The 21,607-nt window shown below is 39.3% G+C and overlaps 1 protein-coding gene across 2 annotated transcripts in view; it reads right to left on the bottom strand.

Moving 5' to 3' along the window:
* The window catches only part of Dennd4c (DENN domain containing 4C), a 104,570-nt gene extending 87,249 nt beyond the window's left edge, over nt 1–17,321 (bottom strand). For both annotated transcript variants that reach the window (XM_077797048.1, XM_077797049.1), the window contains exons 1-2: nt 17,018–17,321; nt 1,995–2,316 (exon numbers count right to left, since the gene is read on the bottom strand). In XM_077797048.1, the coding sequence (XP_077653174.1) occupies nt 1,995–2,299 (305 nt within the window). In that variant the 5' untranslated portion in view covers nt 2,300–2,316; nt 17,018–17,321. The remainder of the gene's footprint in view (nt 1–1,994; nt 2,317–17,017) is intronic.
* Between the last annotated feature and the right edge of the window lie 4,286 nt (nt 17,322–21,607).

The raw sequence follows: 21,607 nt of genomic DNA, 5'->3' as shown, positions 1-21,607 counted from the left end.
AAAATCCGTAATAGAACAAAGGGGAAAATGGCATAATTATCTCTATTGACAAACAAAAGTATCTGACAAAATCCAACAGACCTTCACAATCAAAACCTCTCAGAAAACTTCAATATGATAAATGGTATTACTTCTGAAATAATACCATTAATATCACGGTAAACAACTAAAATCTTTCCATAGAAGATGAATGAGATAATATGTCTACTTTCACCACTGAAGTTGAACACTATACTACAAGTTCTAGTCACAGTGATTAGACAAGTATCCAAACTGGGGGGAAAAAAAAGGTAAGACTACTTGTGTTTGCAGTTGACATGATCCTATATTTATTTTATTTTGCTTTTTACTGGGAATGGAACCCAGGGACACTGAGCTACATTCCCTTGCCCTTTTTATTTTATATTTTGAGACAGGGTCTCAGTAAGTTACCCAGGTTTGCCTCAAACTTGCATTCCTCCTGTGTCATCCTTCCAAGCAGCTGAGATTTCATGCGTGAGGCAGCTAGTAAAAAGTAATCAAGAAATAAAAGACATACACTGAACCAAGCATAGTGGTGCATGCCTATAATCCCAGCAGCTCAGGAGGCTGAGACAGGAGGATGGAAAGTTCAAAGCCAGCCTCAGCAACTTAGTGGGGTCTAAGCAACTTAGTGAGGTCCTAAGCAACTTAGTGAGACCCTAAAATAAAAAGGGTGGGAAGTGTGGATCCGTGGTTAAGCACTCTGGGTTCGATCCCTGCTACCAAAGAAAAAAAGATATGTACACTGAAACCCACAAATTATTGCCAAAAGAAATTAAAGAAAAACTAAAGTTTTCTTTAGTTTTAGTAATTTTAGTTAAGTCATTCCATGTTCTTAGGCTGGACAAGTTAATAATGTAAACATGGCGTTATTCTCCAATTGATCTATAGTTCAAATGAAATCACCGTGAAAAACACATTTTGTCTAAACAGATAACCTGATCCTAAAATACTTGTCAGGATGTTCTCTATTATCTAAAATGTCTACTTTACTAATGGCAACTATAATGAATAAAACACCTTAATACATGACATGCATATATGGTAAAGTACTATAAATATTCTAAAAGCACATCATTTTTACAGAAGAATCAATGTAGACAATTTTTTGGAAAAAGACGCCTTTATAGGATTTCACACAAATATTCTTCACTGACTGTGAACTATATAGATTTTAAATACTTCATGACACCTGCATTCCTAAGCTGTGTTACTCTCCTGCCAGCACTAAAAGCCAAACAGCACAATTGTATTTTTCTTTTCCTTTTTTTTATATGTGTGTGAGTGTTGTTGTTGTTCTTTTGTGTTTTGCTTTTGCTGTACTGGGCTCAACCCCAGGACTTTGTGCATGCTTGTCAAGCACTCTACCAATGAGCCACATCCCCATCCCACAAGTACACGTTTTAAAGCAAGAGTGCTCCTTTGTTAATTGAGTTCAGAGCTTAATAAAACTTCAAGTAAGGTTCTTAAAAATACAGTGTCTTTTATTGTTTTATTCTTATTCTTTTGTGATTAATAAGCTTACAATAGAATTGAACTCATGTTTCAAGGTCCACTGCTTTCAATATTCTTGTTTTCTTTTCTTTTCTTTTGCGGTACCAGGGATTAGATTCAGTAGCACCCTGTAACTGAGCTACCCCACTATCATCAGCACTTTTAATTTTTGAGACAAGATCTCACTAAATTGCCCAGATCAGGTTTGAACTTGTGATCCTAACAAATTGCTGGCACTACACCACTGCACCTGGCTCAATATTTGAAAGAAAATTCTAACAATTCAATTGCAATGCAAACAAATTCAGTAAGGGTATTTTTTATATACACATATATATAAGTGTGTGTGTAATATATGAATATACTTGTTACTAAAGTAACAGATAATAATAAAACCATCAAGGATTTTGAATTTCTGCTACATGTACCTTAAATTAATTTTATTCCACCTCACCATAGTAAAAGAAAAGTTACCATACCCAATATCTGTAAGGGGTGGTTTATCTCTTCCTCTCCTATAACACAAGAAAAGTTCTGGACTTTTTAGACTTCCATAGTTCAAGTTTGCTTGGAGAGCTGATGGAGTGGCTTCAACACAAGTGTAACCTTCAGGTACTGTTTCCCCAGCTGATTTGATGATAATGGCAATGTCTGTAATTGGAGCTTTAGGTCCTGTTGACTTAGTATCTAAACGATTTATCTCTTGATCCAAAAGAGTAGATGTATCAGTGAGACCTGCCACAACAAAGTAGTCTGTCACTCTTGGTCCTTTGTCTTCGATCATGGCTGCTATTCTACTTCCTAAAAGAGAGGGAGAATATGCACCAATTAAATAATATACTTTATCATGACTCACTAAACATTAAAATATCTTTGAGTTAACAATAATCAGCTTCCATACTTCCCAATTAAACTGTCAGAGCTGGGCACAATGGCGCATGCCTGTAATCCTAATGACTCAGGAGGCTGAGGCAGGAAGATTGCAAGCTCAAAGCCAGCCTCAGCAACTTAGCAAGGCCCTAAGCAACTTAGCGACACCTTATCTCACTAATAAAAAATAAAAAGGGCTGAGGATGTAGCTCAGTGATAAGTGTCCCTGAGTTCAATCCTCAATACCCGCCCTTCCAAAAAAAGAACTATCAAACTTTCAGAGATGCGTGCTTTCCCTTAAGCAAAATGCACTTAATGAACTATATTCAGAGTATTTTAAAAAGTCATATATCTGGCCTATGTTTTGCAAATTTTTTTCCAAGTCTGTGGCTTGTCTCTCAAAAGAAGCAGATTTTTTTTAAATATTTATTTTTTAGGTGGACATAATATTTTTTTTTGAGAGAGAGAGAGAGAGAATGAATGAGAATTTTTTAATATTTATTTTTTAGTTCTCAGCGGACACAACATCTTTGTATGTGGTGCTGAGGATCAAACCCGGGCCGCACGCATGCCAGGCGAGTGCGCTACCGCTTGAGCCACATCCCCAGCCGGATTTTTTTTTTTTTTTTAATAAAGAGCAAATTATCAATGTGGGTCTTTTCTCTCTTTTCTTTTTGCAATTACTGAGAAATTGAATCCAGAGCTGTCCACAGTGCACTACAACTGAGCTACATCCACAATTTCATTTTGATACAGGGTCTTGCTAAGTTACCTAGTCTAGCCAGGAACTTGCAATTCTCCTGCCTCATCCTCTGACTAGATGGGATTACAAGCATGTGACATAAGGCCAATTTTAATAATGCGTTTTTTTATGTGTGATTCAAATTATATAATCCAAGATGACAAAGGTTTTCTACTACATTTTCTTGTAAGAGTTCTATAATTTTAGGTTTCACATGTAGGTCTATAATCCATTTTTTAAAATATTTTTTAGTTGGACACAATACCTTTATTTTATTTATTTATTTTTATGTGGTGCTGAGGATCAAATCCAGCGCCTTGCACATGCTAGACAAGTGCTCTACAGCTGAGCCACAACCCCAGGCCCAGATCTATAATCCATTTTGAGTTTACTTTTGTATATGGTATAAAGTATAGCACCTTTAAGAAGTGGGGCCTGCCAGGCACAGTGGTACACATATGTAATCCCAGCTACTCAGAAGGCTGAGGATTACTGGTTGAAGATAAGCCTGCACAACTTATTCAGATCCGGTCTCCAACATAAAAAAGGATGGAATTGTAGCTCAGTGATGGAGTACCCCTGAGTTCAATCTCTAGTAACCACTTCCAAAAAAGTAAGACCTAGTGGAAGGAAGTTAGCTTACTGAGAAATTCCCTTGAAAGGAATACTGAAATACTGATCCCTTCTGTCTCTCTTTGTTTCCTGACTGTCATGAGAACAGGCCTTTTCTGCAATGATCTCCTGCCATAATGTGCTGTGCTACCACAGGCTCAATGCAACTGGACCAAATGACCATGGACTAAAACTTCTGAAACTGTAAATGAAAATAAATCTTTTTCCTAACTTGATTATCTCAGGTATTTTTGTTACAGTAATGGAAAGCTGATTAAATTCAAACATACATATCCCTTTTATCAGATTTATCTCTAATTTAAATGCTATTATAAATGCTATTGTTTTCTTTTAAAATCAATTTCCATTCATTCCCTGCTATTATGCAAAAACGCATTTGATTTTTTTGTATTGATCAGAAACTCTAGAATTTTTTTAGGGTCCATCATATTTTATTTATATAGACAATAATGTATGTGTGAATAAAGATATTTTTTTCCTTCTTTCTTTCCAATGTATATACCTTTTACTTCTTTTTCTTGCCTTGTCAGACAGGCTAGACCATCCAGTACATATTCAGGGAAAATGGTAACCAAAGAAGAGATATAAATGGCCATAATAAGATTCTTGAGATCATTAGTCACACAACATTATTCACAATAGCCAAGAGGTGGCACAAACATACAGTGTAAAATGTATAGAATTCTGACACATGCTACAACATGGATTAACTTTGAGAACATTATGCAAAATGAAATAAGACAGTCACAAAAATACAAACACTATATGATTCCACCTATATGAAGTAACAAAAAAGTAGAATAGAGTGATGTAAAAATTATCCTTTACTTTTTATAAAAAGGAGTCTGCATTAAAAACTTTTTATATTTCAGATTTATTAATTTTACCACATAAATATATATATATATATATATATATATATATATATTCCTTAGATTATTCTAAAATAAGTTTGTGAAAATGTTGATTGTAAACATTAGTGGTACACAGATAATAACATAGTCAAATTAACTAATACATTCATCAACACTCATAGTTACCCTTTGTATATAAGGGGATAAGGGCACTTTAAAATCTGCTTATCAAATTTCAAAGAAACAATAACATATTAGTAAATATAGTCATCATGGTTACATACATCCCCAGGATTTATTAACCTTATAACTGAAAATTTACACACTTTGACCAACATCTCCCCATTTCCATTCTCCTCTTCAGGGACTGGCAACAACCCCTGGTAATCTCTATTCTGAGTTTAGATGCCACACATTTAAGTGAGATAGTAAAATATTTGTCAGTGTCTGGCTTATTTCACTTAGGGTAATGTTCTATAGGGTTTTCTTTTTGGTGTGTGTGTGTGTGTGTGTGTGTGTGTGTGTGTGTGTGTTTCTTTTTCCCCTTTCCAGAGATTGAACCCAGGGGCACTTAACCACTGAACCACATCCCCAGCCCTTTTTATTTTTGAGATATGACCACACTAAGTAGCTTAGACCCTCTCTAAATTGCTAAAACTGGCCTTGAATTTGCAATCCTCCTGCTTCAGCCCCACCTCCCAGCGGCTGGGATTACAGACATGAACCACCACACCAAGCCCCTACAGGGTTTTCTATATTATCACAAGTGACAGGATTTCCTTGTCTTTACAGCTAAATAATATTCCATTATACTTTTTTTTTTTTGTAGACAGGGTTTCAGTTTGAAGACCCAAGTTGGCTTCTAACTTGCAATCCTCCTGCCATAGCCTCCCAAATGCTGGGATTACAAGTACGTACTACCATGCCCAGCTACACCATATATTTTTTTAACTGACAGATAATAATTGTACACTTTCATGGGGTACAGTGTGATGTTTCAGAACATTTCTGTACTCAGTAATGACCAGCTCAGGATATTTAGGTTTATCCATCTTCTCCAACATTTATCACTTCTTTCTTTGTGAGAAGAACATTGAGCAGGGAATGGTGGCGCACACATATAATTCTAGCAGCTAAGGAGGCTAAAGCAGGAGGATCAACACAAGTTCAAAACCAGCCTCAACAACTTAGGCCCTAAACAATTTTGTGATACCCTATCTCAAAATGGAAAATAAAAAAGGTTAGGGACATGGCTCAGGAGTTAAGTGCCTCTGGGTTTAATCCCCAGTACCCACACATATACACCATTGAAAATTCTCTCTTTGGAGCTATTTTGAATCATACAATACAATATTATTGACTATAATTATCCTTTTGTGTAACAGGATACCAGAATTTATTCTTCCAGTCAAGCTGTGATTTTTTTTTTTTTTTAAGTGCTAGGGATTAAAGCCAGAGCTTCATCCATGCTAGGCAATCACTTTACCACTGAACTACACTCCCAGTCCCTGGGGGTGATTTTATACTCCATTCACCTATCTCTCCCAACTCCTTTTCTCCACTATACTCCTCAGCTTCTAGTAACCACTATTGTGTTCTCTAATTTTATGAATTCAGTGGTTTCTTTTTTATTCATAGTACAGTGCAAACATGAGTTATCTGTCTTTCCGTATATGACTTATTGTTTTAGGGCTATCCATGTTGATGCAAGTGATTGGATTCTATTCTTTTTATGGATGAATGTTATTCCATGGTACATATATGTAAGTGTATATATCTCATACTTTCCTTATCCTTTCATCTACCATTGGACACTAAGTTATTTCCATATCTTGACTTGAAAAATGCTACAATACACTTGGGAGTACAGATATAGCAAGATACTGATGTTATTTCCTTCAGATGCAGACTAGAAGAGAAATTGCTGGATCATATGATAGTTCTATTTTTAATTTTCTTGGAGACTCTCCATAATGTCTTCCATAATGATTATCCCAAACTATATTCCTACCTAGGTATACAAAGTTTCTGCATTCTCTACATCCATGCCAACACTTTGTATTAACAAAAGCTTTTAAAGAAAAAATTGTATGTAAAAATGGGGCTGGGGATGCGGCTCAAGCGGTAGCGTGCTTGCCTGGCATGCATGCGCCCCGGGTTCGATCCTCAGCACCACATACCAAGAAAGATGCTGTGTCCGCCGAAAAATAAAAAAATAAAATATTAAAATTCTCTCTCTCTCAAAAACAAAAAAAGAAAGAAAAAATTATATGTAAAATCAGCTTAGCTATATAGTTTAATAATTAATTCACTTTCCAACTATAATGAAGATAATCTTTCATAATCAAGTTCATGTCACCTTACTAGTCGGAAAGGCATACATTCCAATAAATAAATTCATTAGCATCAAAAAATTATTAACTTCAATTTACAATACTCAATATAGGTCACACAATTCTTCTCATTGTAACAAAAATATATTTTTTAAACTTCAAAAATGTCTGTCTGTTCCTCAGTGTAACAAACCATGCAAAATGAATAATGGATTTTGTTTAAACCACAAAGTACAGTTTTATTAAAGTTATTTGCTACATTAAACAATTTAGAACAGGGACTTGATCATTCCTTTTAGAGAACATTATTAAGGTCAGTTACACCAGCTGGTCAGGGAACCTAAAAAATAGTCATTTCAGATGATATGAATTCCTCTTTCTCATCACAAACCAAAGTAATTCTCTACTGTCATACCTACCACTGGAAATTCTGCAAAGGAGTGCTTTAGAAAATGTTGCAACCACAAATGCCAATAAGATATAATAACCCTGTGAGCACAGGCAATCACTGCCACTAGGGTCCATCCAGTAGTTAACTGCCACATGAACTTGGAAAAAACAGAACTTCCTTTTTGTCTTTTTAAGAAAAGCCAGAAGTCAGCTTTTCTGTGTAAATCTCTAACTTTTAAAACATTAGAAAAAAGCTGGGTGAGGGGCTGGGGTTATGGCTCAGTGGTAAAGCGCTCGCCTCACACATGCAAGGCCCTGGGTTCAATACTGAGCACTATATATAAATAAATGAAATTAAGTTATTTAAAAAAAAAAGCTGGGTGAGGTGATACACACCTATAAATAAATCCAAGGCACTTTAGAGGCTGAGGTAGGAGAAAAACAAACTGGAGTCAAGGCGATTTAGCAAGACCTTGTCTCAAAATAAAAAATAAAAGAGCCAGGGATTTGGGGCAGGGGGTGGGGGTGGGGGGTGGGGGGGTACATGCTTCTATGTGTGTATGTTTTTTTTTCTGTCTTTCTGCTAAAAATAATCCCAGGAACAGTGTCACCCACTATTCACAAACATACTTGACACCTAGCTCTTTGTTTCTTAAAACCATTTTCCATTGAAACATACCAGAGGTCCTTAGAAAAATGACAGAAATGAGGTACTCTTTTAAGCTAAAGAAGATTCAATTTGAGTACCAAAATCAGTGACAACAGGAAAATGTCCAAACGTGTGGAAATTGTTTTAAGTAAATTTGTTACTTATGAGATACCCAGCTAATTGTTTGTTGTTGTTATTTCATTTGTTTTTTTTTTTTTTATGTTGATATAGTGGATAGTACCCAGGACCTCACACATGCTAGACAAGCACTCTACCATTGAGCTACACACAGCCCAAAACACTTGGAAATCAAACACAGTTCTAAATAATTCAGGGTTCAGAAGGAAATTACAAAATGTTTTAAACTTAAGAAAATGGAAAATATAACATACCAGGGCTAGGATTGTGGCTCAGTGGCAGAGTGCTTTCCTAGCTCGTATGAGGCATTGGGTTCGATCCTCAGCACCATATAAAAATAAATAAAATAAAGGTATTGTATCCATCTACAACTAAAAAAAAAATTTAAAAAAAAAAAAAGGGCTGGGGATGTGGCTCAAGCCGTAGTGTGCTCGTCTGGCATGCGAGGGGCACTAGGTTCGATCCTCAGCACCACATAAAAATAAAATAAAGATGTTGTGTCCACCGAAAACTAAAAATAAATATTAAAAAATTCTCTCTCTCTCTCTCTCTCTCTAAAAAAAATAAATAAATAAACATACCAAAATTGTAGAATTCAGTTAAAGAAGTGCTTGGAGAAAAAAATGTATAGCACTGAACACTTTCATCTGAAATAAAGCAAGGTCTCAAATCAATTGTTTAAACTTCATCTTAGCATGGATGACATATGCATATAATACTAGTAAATCAAAAGGCAGGAGGACCACAAGTTCAAGGTTGACCTGAGCAATCTGGCTGGTACCCAGTACTGAACCCAAGGCAATTAACCACTGCACACATCCCCAGCCCTTTTTATTTTTTATTTAAAGACAATATCCCACTAAGCTATGGAAGGCCTTGCTAAATTGCTCAGGCTGGATTTGAACTTGCAATGCTCCTGCCTTAGCCTCCCATGCCACTGTGATTACAGGAGTGCACCACCATGCCCTATCGCAAGACTCTGTCTCAAAATCAAATTTTAAAAAAGAAAAAAAGGGCTGAGGATGTAGCTCAATGGTAGTACTTACCTAGCATTCATATGGTCCTGGGTTCAATCTCTAGAACTGAAGGAAAAAAAAAAAAATCTTTGGGGCTAAAGCTGTGGCTCAGTGGTAGAGTGCTTTCCTAGCCATGTGTGAGGCATTGGGTTCAGTTCTCGGCACCACATATAAATAAACGAATAAAATAAAGGTCCATACATCTAAAAAAAAATTTTTTTTTAAATCTAGATTTCAACCTTAAGATAGAGGAGCTGGGGTTGGGGCTCAGTGGTAGAGCACATGCCTAGCATGTGTGAGGCACTGGATTTGATCTTCAGCACCTCATTAAAAAAATAAATAAAAGTATTGTGTCCATCTACAACTAAAAATTTTTTTTTAAAGATTAACCTTTTTAAAAAAAGAAAAAGATGGGCTGGGATTGTGGCTCAGCGGTAGAGCGCTCGCCTAGCACGGGCAGGACCCAGACTCGATCCTAAGCACCACATAAAAATAAAGGCATTGTGTTATGTCCATCTACACCTAAAAAATAAATATTAAAAAAAAGAAAAAGAAATTTGAGAAAGAATTACAAAAACAAATCCAAAGAAAGCAGAAAGAAGGAAATCATAAAGGCAAGAAAAAGAAATAAAGCTATTCCGAGTCCAGCATGATTGCACATGCCTATAATCCCACTGACTCAGGAGGCTGAGGCAGGAGGATCACAAGTTCAAGGCCAGCCTGAGCAACTTAGCAAGACTCTCTCTCAAAATAAAAATTAAAAATGGCTGGAGATGTGGCTCAGTAGTAAATCACCCCAGGTTCAATCTCTGGTAACATCCACCACCAAAAAAGAAAAGAAAATAAGAAAGAAATAAAGAAATAGAAATCAACTGGAAGTAAAAATTACGTTTACTAATGTAACAGAATGCAAAGTCAATATACAAAACAATCATTTGTGCTTCTATACACCAAAAACTGGAAAAAAATTTAAATACAGGATCATTAGCAACATATAGCATCCAAAAACATGAAATATGGACTGGGGGTGTGGCTCAGTAGTAAAGCACTTGACTAGGATGTGTGAGGCACTGGGTTTGATTCTCAGCACCACATATAAATAATGAAAATAAAAGTTCATTGGCAACTAAAAAAATATTTAAAAATAAAATGTGAAATACTTAGGGATAAACTGAGCAAAATATATACAAAACTGTAAAATAAAAATTACAAAACACAGCTGAGGAAATTAAAGAGACCCAAATAAAGATCAATGAAACAGAAAGAGCAAAAATACATTTAAAATTGTAAAAAGGAAACAGACTGCATATAGCTGCAAAATTACTAAGTAGACCAAATGTGAAAAAGGAAGCAAAAAAAATTCTACAGATAGCAAGATAATCTGATAGGCAATAACCCATCTCCATAACTAGATACCATGATCAGGAAAGAGCTCTCAGCAAGGGTAGCATGCAAATGGAATCATGTTAAGGCACTGAGGTAAAGAAGTTGAAAATAGGCTGGTGTAACTGGTACATCGTGGATAAGGAGAAAATAAGGCTAAAGAGTTAAGGCCCCTGGGCCAGAAGAAAAAGTTTGTTTTCAGGATGTATGTTTTCCCCTCCCTCATGCTATTAGTACTATTATCAATTGCCTTCAATATCTTCTAACAAATGAACCTGCAGCCTCATAAAAGCTACTCTCCCAGTCCATCCTTCAAAACAGAATTAAATTATGTCATTTGCAGGAAATGGATGAAACTTTAGAGCATCATGTTAAGCAAACTAAGACAGACTTATAAAGTAAAGGAATGTGTGTTTTCTCTCATATGTGGAAACTGGAGAGGAAAAAGAAAAAAAAAATGGGAGTGGGGAATCTCATAAAAATAGAAGGGTGGCCTGCATGGTGATGCACATCTACAATCCCAGCAACTCAAGAGGATCACAAATTCGAGGCCAGACTCAACAGTCTAGGGAGATCTTGTCTCAAAATAAAAATTTAAAAAGGGTTGGGGGTGTAGATCAGCAATACAGAGCTGCTGGGTACTGACAAAGAAAGAAAAAAGGAAAAGGAAATAGAAAGGAGACCAGTAGAGTGAAGATGGGACCAGGGCAATGGAGCAAGAGAAGGGGAGATACTGGGGAGCAACAATGACCAAATTATGCTGTTATATTGTATGCATTTATGAATATATAACAATGAATCACACCATTATGTATAATTATAATAGACCAATTTAAAAAATTTTAGCACAAACAAAGCATGAAGTAAAAGATATGTAACAGTTTAAAATCCTTAACTGGCTCTTCATCCTCCCTCCCTCCCTTCCCTTCCTTAAGTCCCTTCCTCCCTTCCCTTCTTCTCTTCCTTCCCTTCCTTTCTTCTTTTCTGTTTTTGGTACCAGGGATTGAACTCATAGACGTTTAACACACTGAGTCACCTGTTTGAGACAGTCCCTCTGAGTTTCTGAGGCTGGCCTTAAACTTGTGATCCTCCTGCCTCAGTCTCCCAAGCCACTGGGATTACAGGAATGCACCACCGTGTCCAGCTTGGAGGTTTAAGCCCCTCCATGACATAGTCCCCATTAATCCCCCCAGCTTAATATCCATTGCCCTCCAAAACTACCTATGCTCATATACTAAATTACTGCATTTTAATTAAATCTGTCACATTCTTTCATTACTTTGTGCCAATTAGGAGCATTCTTTGAATTTTAAATTAAATGACTCCTGGACTGTAGTTGTAGCTCAGTGTGGTTGTGACTCAGTGATAGAGTGCTTGCCTAGCATGTATAAGGCACTGGGTTCAATCCTCAGCACAACATAAAATAAATAAAATAAAGGTATTATGTCCATCTACTACAACAACAACAAAATTTAAATTAAATGATTCCTATTATGTAACCATCTCTGCTGAATCATACAAAGTTGGGTGATTCTCTCTGCTTCATCTTTTACACTATTCTATATTAGTGTGTTATACTTATGGTACTTATTTATAGGACTAATTACCCTACTAGACTTCAAGATTCACCTTTTTGATATGTTAGTCATATTTTTATCCCAACAGAACAGATCCTTTTTCCATAATTAAAAAAGATATAACATTTATGCTTTCAGAAATAATGAAGAAATTAAGAAATAAATGAAGCAGGGCCCAGCAACTGGAGTGAGGGAGTAGCAATGAGTCAGGAAGATTACAAATTTTATTTCAGCAACTTAGTAAGACTCAGCCTCAAAAAGGAGGTAGGGGGCAGGGGACTGAGGATAAAGTTCATAGGTAGAGTATCTTAGGGTTCAATCCCCTGTAACAGGAACTGGGAGACAAGTGGCAATAATTTTAAATTTTTGTTTTGAATTCCTTTAATCATAATATATTTTTTTCTAAGTAAAAGTTTTCACCCTGACATGGTGGCACATGCCTATAATTCCAGCAACCCTGGAGAATGAGGCAAAAGGATCACAAATTCAAGACCAGTGTGGGCAACTTAGTGAGACCCTGTCTCAAAATAAAAATAAAAAGGAGTGGGGATGCAGCTCAGTGGTTGAGCACTCTTGGGTTCAATCCCCAGTACCCTGATCCTCAAAAAAAAAAAAAAAAAAAAAGGAAAAAAAAAAACACGTTCAAATACAAGCATGGTGGCACACACCTATAAGCCAGGGACTCAGGAAGCTGAGGCAGAAGGATGGTGATTTCAAAGCCAGCCTCAGCAATTTAGGGAGGCCCTAAGCAACTCAGTAAGACCCCATCTCAAAATAAAAAATAAAAAGAACTGGGATGTGGGTTAGTGGTTAAGCACCCATGGGTTCAATTCCTGGTTTAAAAAAAAAAATCAAATACCACATTAAACTTTTTTATATCCATATACCTACATATGTATGTGAAATTTCTGGGTTTTAATTTTAAGTTTATAAGCGACGTTCTTTCCACAAATACTAACTGTAAATTTCAAATAATAAAATTAATTAATTTTGGAATGTCCTATAATCTGATGCTAAAGACCTATGGTTTTATACCAAGCAAACTATTTGAATTGTTCCCCCAAGTTTTAACTCTTCAAGGAGTTTTTTTTTGTTTTTTTTTTTTGTTTGTTTGTTTGTTTTTTTTTTTTTTTGTCAAGCCCAGGAAAACAGACTCCTTCTATTTGGTGGGAGGAGCTCCAAAATCATGGCAGAGTGTGCGCATGTGGGGAGTAGTGAAGAATGGCACCTGCTAGTGCAATCTACCATGGAAAGCCAGAGAGGACAGCTTCCAGGAGGACACAGTGGTCAATCCCCTCAAATATCCCTGAGAGATCAAGTAAGATGAGGACAGGCCCTTGACTGTTGGATTAGGCTGGATGCCATCGGAGACCTTAAAAGGGGGCATCTCGTTCTGGCAGAGTCTTGGAGATACAAGGCTCACTGAAGTGGATTTTAAAGAAACAGGAATTGAAAAATGGAGATAGTGAATACAGAACACTTCCACGCTTTGCTATGAGAACATAAAGGACATGAGGCATAGATGGAGGGGGACGCAGGTAGCAGGAATAGTTTTTTTCCTGCTGCTCCTCTTTCTCTTCCTCCTACCCTCTCCTCTTTCTCTTCTCCATCCCCCTCTTCCTTTTTTCCCCCCATTTCTTCCTTTCTTTTTTTTTTTTTATTGTTGGTCGTTCAAAACATTACATAGTTCTTAATACATCATATTTCACTGTTTGATTCAAGTGGGTTATGAACTCCCAATTTTACCCCGTATACAGATTGCTGTATCACATCAGTTACCCTTCCATTGATTGACATATTACCTTTCTAGTGTCTGATGTATTCTGCTGTCTGTCCTATTCTCTACTATCCCCCCTCCCCTCCCCTCCCCTCCCCTTTTCTCTCTCTACCCCTTCTACTGTAAATCATTTCTTCCATTTGTATTATCTTGTCTTACCCCTCCTTTCCTCTTATATGTCATTTTGTATAACCCTGAGGATCGGCTTCCATTTCCATGCGATTTCCCTTCTCACTTCCTTTCCCTCCCACCTCTCATCCCTGTTAATGTAAATCTTCTTCTCAAGCTCTTCGTCCCTACCCTGTCCTTGTTTACTCCCCTTATATCAAAGGAGTCATTTGGTATTTGTTTTTTAAAGATTGACTAGCTTCACTTAGCATAATCTGCTCTAATGCCATCCATTTCCCTCCAAATTCTATGATTTTGTCATTTTTTAATGCAGAGTAATACTCCATTGTGTATAAATGCCACATTTTTTTTATCCATTCATCTATTGAAGGGCATCTAGGCTGATTCCACAATCTTGCTATCGTGAATTGTGCTGCTATGAACATCGATGTAGCAGTGTCCCTGTAGCATGCTCTTATTAGGTCTTTAGGGAATAGACCGAGAACGGGACTAGCTGGGTCAAATGGTGGTTCCATTCCCAGCTTTCCAAGAAATCTCCATACTGCTTTCCAAATTGGCTGCACCAATTTACAGTCCCACCAGCAATGAACAAGAGTGCCCTTTTCCCCGAATCCTCTCCAGCACTTATTGTTGTTTGACTTCCTAATCTTCAAGGAGTTTTCCGTTACCACAAAGTACCCCATTAATACAAGTCTGTTAAATTGACAGTTGAAAAGAAGAGGTACAACTTGTGGTATCAGCTTACAGATGATAACATATAATTCATATATTGTGAAAGTTTATCTGCCCTACTGTTTCAGCAAGCATATTAAACTGGAAATTCAAATTATAACAAACTGTTTTCCAAATCAGAAAATCAAATGAGACAACTTGTCACTGACTCAGCAAGTTTCTTTTTCACTTTACAACCTGCACTTAAGATGTAAGCACAAGACTGAAACCTGGTCTTCAAACTGAGGAGTAAAGCCAATGCAAAACCAGTATTTGTCTTGGCAGGAAACTACAATGAAAATATGAAATGTTTTGGTCTTAATTGGCCAATAAACAAAGAGCAAAGTTTCCTGGTTATTATTTATCATGCAAAATCCCTTGCATATAGCTACAAATTAGCTTTTTTGTTACAAAACTTGTTTCTTTAGAAAGAGCTCCTGGCCCAAATAACCTTCTAAGTCTAGCATCATGAATTGTTACAACCTACACACCACTGCAGTTCCTTGTAATTTAAAACGCTTTTAAGAACAGTTTCTACACACCAACTCTGTTGCCAATTTCTGCAACTAAAAGCTCAAGTTTATACTACAAATACTACATTTACTCTCAACAACAGAATGCATTCGTTAACAAATTATACAGAAGTTGCTCCAACCCACAACTTCAACAATTCTAACATCATAGCTTTTCTATTAACCAAATTAATAAGCCTTAACAGTTGTACATTAGGTAAGGTACCACTGGACAAAGTCAACTGAGATTAGACCCCTAATCTCAACTATTTTGCAACTTGGTAAAACGGGATACCAATGGGGGAAAAGTGTGGACTGAGTAGCAGAAAACTCCTTGACATTTCTAAAAAAAAAAAAAAAGAAAAAAAGAAAGTAAGCCTATGAGACAGATCATGTTCATGAACACAAATCTAAGTTTATTTCTGAGTTCCTAGTCTCACATACAAAAAAAGGCAATTTACAACTCTCTAACAGTAATACAAAGAACAGGGTAGAAAATAAGTTTTTGTTGGTTTGGTTTGGGTTTTTTGTTTTGTTTTGTTTTTAAGTTATAGTGAGCAAGAGAATACGTATCCTTTCATGCACAGAGATGAAGTTTTCCTTTTGTAGTTAATTCCACTCTTTTAGGATGTACCCAAAAACGAACAAAACAAAAAAACAAACACAAAATACATAGCTTAATACACATAATCATCCCAAATTAAACATTTACTGAGAAGTTAGTAACTAAGCACGTCAGAACTACACGCCCGTCACCCTCTAAACTGGGAAACCTGAAGGGAAAATCTACTCCTACCGTGAATTGTGGTTTCGGAAGAACCCCTTAACTTGGGCTTGTACACAATTAAAGCAGACTCAGGAGATCAATTTCTCAGGTTACAGTATCAGACAATTTCTGAGACAAGCACACAAGCAGCCAAGGGTTCGCTACTGGAAATTACACTCTCATATTTACTCAAGTAACTACGGTTACTGCCCTAAATTTTCCCGTGTGGAAGAACCCCACATACCATTTAAAACTGGGTTATTCCTTATCTGCTCTGATGAAGCACGGTCTTTGGGAGGGAAAAGGCCGCGGAAGCAGAAAAAAAAAAAAAAGAGGAAAAAAGGACATGACAGCATCTTCAATACAGAAAAGGTACAGCACTTTACAGGAGTCAGCACTAGAGGCTCATTGGTTGGCTTTAATTGTGTTTAGTCACTCGGGAGTTGGATAGAACCGGCCTTCGTTACAAGTCATCCCCAACAAAGCCCTAAGGTTCAGCCACCGCACGGCGAGGAGGAAATGTCCTCAATTCACCTGCGACACCTGCCCGGGCACCCCCGCTCTTCCCCCGGAACCCCTCCGTACCCCAACCTCTCTGCAAACACCGCCACCCGCTGGCGCTCTCGATCCCCCGGGAGCCCCCGGCCCCAACCCCCCACCACCCGGCTCCCCACCTAGGCGGCAGAGGTCCGGGCGGTCCCTCGGGCCCAGGCCCCTCGCGCCTGCACGCCAGTGAGTCTCCAGAGCCCGGGCGGCGCCACGAGAAGGCCCTTCCAGCCGCAGCCTCTCCCCCAGCGCACCGCGAGCCTGTGAGGACTCCCTGTCCCCCGAAAACTAGAGAAACTAGGCCAGGAGTGCGGGTCCGGATCCCTCTCCGCCTCCTCGGCGCCCCCGGCGGGCGGGCCGCTCGCAACTCAAACCTCGGAGTTGCTACCTGCCCGGCGCCGTCCCGCCTAGAAGCGCAGCGCCGCGGAGGCGCAACCCGGAGTTTCTCCGCCAAAAGCCCCGCGCCGCAGACCCACCTGCCGCCGGCTCCCGCGTCAGCACCACTTCGACAAGGCGCCTTCCTGGGGCATGAAAGTGCCGGCTTCTCGGCCTGGGCGCCTTCTGCAGCGAAGGGCAGGGCCGGGGACTCGTTCCAGCGGCCTCGGCCGCCTCGGCCGATCTGCGCCTGCGCCGCTTCGCGGGTTGGGTCTCAGGGGGCGCCGCCCGCACTAGGGGTAACGGCCTAGGGCACCAACCGGTGCCGGCACCGCGACTCGGGGCGGCCCGACAGTGTGAACGGAGGATGGCCTACGAGCTGCCAGCGGCGTGGCCGTCCCGACAGCTGACCGCCATGTTTCTGTTCCCTTTTTCTTTTTTTTCCTCCCCTCCTTCCGCCCCTTTCCACAGAACAGCACTTTTCCTCCCTCCTCCCTCTCCCTTTCCTACTGCGGGGGCGGGGGACGAGGGGTGGGGGAGGGGTGGGGGAGGGGTGGAGAAGGGCGGGCCCGGGGCGGGGCGGGACCGATCTTGAGCCCCGCCCCCGAGGTGGGCCAAAGCGGCGGGGCCCCGGCGCTCCTCCACCGCCTCCCCCCAACCTCACCTCGACCACCTTGGGGTCCGAGGCTGACTGGTGGGGTTACTCTCCGCCTCCACAATTCGGGCCGGGCGGGCACCGAGCTGCGCGGAAAGCGAGTGCTCGGGGCGCTGCTGGGCACGGTTCCTGCGGGGCTGAGACTCGTCGTCAGACCTCAGGCAGGTGGCGGCTGCTCTTCTTGGGGTTTTCAAAGATATGGAAAGTGGTGCTGAGTAGCTCAAGATCACTGAGGAGAGTGCCCAAAGGGACGTGGAGTTTCAGTTCCCCTCCGTGACTGAGGAGTCAGGAGGCCCGGGAGAGACCCGCGCTAGGAGTGTTCGACCGCTGACGGTTTCGCTACTTCTGCCGAGATTTTGGGATGGGAGCTCCAAATATGGAAATTGTTCATTGAAATAATAGGTACCCCCCTGCCTCCTTAAGTGGCGACTCCTTATTTACACATTCCCATTCAGAGTCATTTCGCTATCATGCAAACTTTGCAAAGTATTTTCGACAACGTTTTAAAAAATTATTCAAGAAGAAGCAAATGGTTTGAAAAATTAGAAATTTTTGCCTCTAGGTTCCCCCTCCCCCAAAAAATAAATCAATAAGCTGGCGAGTTACTTCACAGATTCCATGGTAGGTCAAAAGTAGAACTATTAAGATTTGTACAACCGGGTGTGGTGGTGCACCCCTGTAATCCCAGAGGCTGGGGAGACTGAGACAGGAGGATCGCGAGTTCAAAACCAGTCTCAGCAAAAGCGAGGTACTAAGCAACTCAATGAGACCCTGTCTCTAAATAAAATACAAAATAGGGCTGGGGATGTGGCTCAGTGGTCCAGTGCTCCTGAGTTCAATACCGGGTACCAAAAGAAAAAAAAAAAAAAGATTTGTACATATCTGGTGAGTATTCTTGTAGATAATGATCATTTTCCTGAGTATTTATTCAGTCTAATTTGTTATACATGACAGCAGCAGAAAGCATTTCAATTCATAGTACACATATAGAGGATAACTTTTCATGTCCCTGGTTGTTCACAAAGTAGAGTCACACCATTCATGTCTTCATACATGTATTGATTAGGGTAATGATGTCCATCTCATTCCACCATCTTTCCTACCCACATGCCCCCTCTCTTCCCCTACCTCCCCTTTGCCCTATCTAAAGTTCCCCCATTCCTCCCATGCCCCCCCCATTTTCCTGAGTATTACTGTCTCATTCCATTTGTATTTTTGCTGAAAAGGGTGAGGTTAGACCTAGGTCACAATTACCTTGCTGTTATTTTACTTATGGGATTCTATATTCAGCAATAGAAACTACCTTCCTAACCACATTAGCAGTCACAATAGACTCAAGAAGAAATACATAACAGACCACACGTTTGCGCCCCCCTGTAATCCAGCTAAAGCAGAAAGATCTCAAATTCTAGGCCAGCCACAGCAATTTAGCAAGAGACCTTGTCACAAAAGGAAAAACAAAATTAAGAAAAACTGGGGATGTGGCTGAGTGGTAAAGGACCCCTGGGTTCTATCTCCTGTACCAGAAAGAGAGAGGTGGTGGGGGAAGGGGGGGTGAGGAGTAATGAATGAATGGCAATAAAAGTTTAATGATGTCAACTGGAAGCCATCCTTGCCATTGATAATCTAGATGGCAGAAATTTAAAAAGGGGTATCACTATTTTGAGAATTAGCTTGTTGACTTCTTGTCCTTACTACCCCAAGTGCAAATTTGTTTTAAAATATTTAAGTGGGGCTGGAGTAGTGCTCAGTAGTAGAGTACTTGTCTAGTATTCCTAAGGCTTTGGGTTCCATCCCCGGCACCCCGAAGAAAAGGTAAAAATATTTAATACGGACAAAATTTCTTAGTTGTACATATTACAGTTAATTCTTAGAAATTGAGAACTTTTTCTTTTCTGTGTGTGTCTCTCTCTCCCCCTTCCCTCCTTCCCCATAACCCTTAAAAATAAAAAATGGAAGAAGCTAGTATCTCTACCATTTTATTAATTTTGCAGATTTGAGAAATTCTTTTTCTTACTATTTTAATTGTCCTGTAGTTTTACCATAGATTTTTTTCTTTTCTTTCCTTTTTTTTTTTTTTTTTTTTTTTGTGTGTGTGTGTGAGAGAGAGAGAGAGAGATGGATGGATGCTGGCATACCCAGGGTCTTATGCATGCTAGGCAGGCACTTTACCACTGAGGTACACACCCCCACCCCTTTTTATTTTTTATTTTGAAACAGGTCTCATTCACCTACCAAGACTGGCCCTAACTTGCTACCTCAGCCTCCCCAATAGCTTGGGTTACAGGCATGCACCACCACACCCAGCTGGTAACTGTGTGGTGTGTGTGTGTGTGTGTGTGTGTGTGTGTGTGTGTTACTAGAGGTACTCTACCACCTGAAGTACATCCAGACTTTTTTTTTTTAAATAGGGTCTTGCTAAATTGCAGAGACTGACGTCAAATTTGTGATCCTCCTGCCTCAGCCTCCCCAGTCTCTGAAATTACAGGCCCACATCATACTGGCTAATATGTGTCTCTAGTGCTCAGCATGCCATATTTTTCATCATTCTTTTTGTGCTCTTCAAAAACTTCTTAACATTGCTGGATGATTTCAGGATCACATAAGTCACGCTGTATTCATATGTCATGTTCTTTTCCAGATGCTTAGTACCTAGCATAGTAGGTACTAATCTATATATAATATTCTCTCAACAAAATATAAATCAGTAGGTTCTGGATGTGTAGCTCAGTGGCAGAGAGAACCTAACCTAGCATGCACAAGACCCTGAGTTCAATCCCACCACCACAAAAAAGAATGAAAAGAAAAATTTGACGAATGACTGGTATAAGTCAGGGTATAAGTCAACCTGTTTCCCTCACTACTCATTTCATTTGTAAGGTGAGTAAGAATTATATTCATAAAGTAAGATCATTTGTTAATTTACAATAAGTTGTAAGTATTAAGTAGAACAGTTCAGTAATCAATACTCAGCATATGTGACAGGATGATTCATGTTTACAACAATCCCTGCCTTCTGGTATTTACATCTTTGTGTAGTTCTTTCTCATTGAGTGTGAGGTAAGCTATTGACTAGCTTTGAATACACAGAATACATGGAAGTGGTGATGTCTCTCTCTAGTGAGATGAAATTTTATAAAAAAGACTTCAGACTTGGATTGTCTCATCCTCTGGGATTGATGGCTCACTCTTGGAGAAGCCAGCTATCATGTTGTCAGGCATTCTTTTTTTTTTTTTTTAAAGAGAGAGAGAGAGAGAGAGAGAGAGAGAGAGAGAGAGAGAGAGAGAGAATTTTTTTTAATATTTATTTCTTAGTTCTCAGTGGACACAACATCTTTGTTGGTATGTGGTGCTGAGGATCGAACCCGGGCCGCAGGCGTACCAGAGGAGCGCGCTACCGCCTGAGCCACATTCCCAGCCCCAGGCATTCCTTTTAATAAATTTTAATAAATTTAAGAGGCGAATCTTGAAATGACTGCAAGCCCAGCCAACATCTTGGTTGCAGCTTTCTGGCAGACCCTGAGCCAGAATTACCCAACTAATGCACTCCAAGATTCTTTGCTCAGTGAAACCATGAGATAATAAATGTTTCTTCTTTCCAGCTGCAAAATTTGGGGGTAATTTGTTACATGTATTGTATGAAAAATAGTAAATGCTCGGGATTGGTAGCTCTTCTTTTAATGAATGTATCTGAGTTCATTCAGTGTACGATTTAGCATCCTATAATGCTGATCCCAAGCTTAATGAGTTTGTTTACAATTCCAGTACAAGAAAACATCCAGAAATAGTGAAAAGACTGGCTTTATCTAATGTTACTTATAGACTATCTTTGATAGTCTAGAAGAACTCATTCGAGTGTGTTTCACATAGCTGTTTGTAGTGGCATGTGCCTCTAATCCCAGTGACAGTGATGCAGGAGGATGAAAAATTTATAATGCCCCAACAATTATAAAAACTGTGGAAGCCAGGTGTGGTGACACATATCTGTAATCCAAGCCAATTGGGAGGTAGGAGGATCACAAGTTCAAGACCAGCC

Source organism: Urocitellus parryii, chromosome 4, assembly GCF_045843805.1.
Source record: "Urocitellus parryii isolate mUroPar1 chromosome 4, mUroPar1.hap1, whole genome shotgun sequence".
NCBI lineage: Eukaryota > Metazoa > Chordata > Mammalia > Rodentia > Sciuridae > Urocitellus > Urocitellus parryii.
Note: the sequence above shows the minus strand (reverse complement) of the source record. Positions and strands in the feature narration are given on the sequence as shown.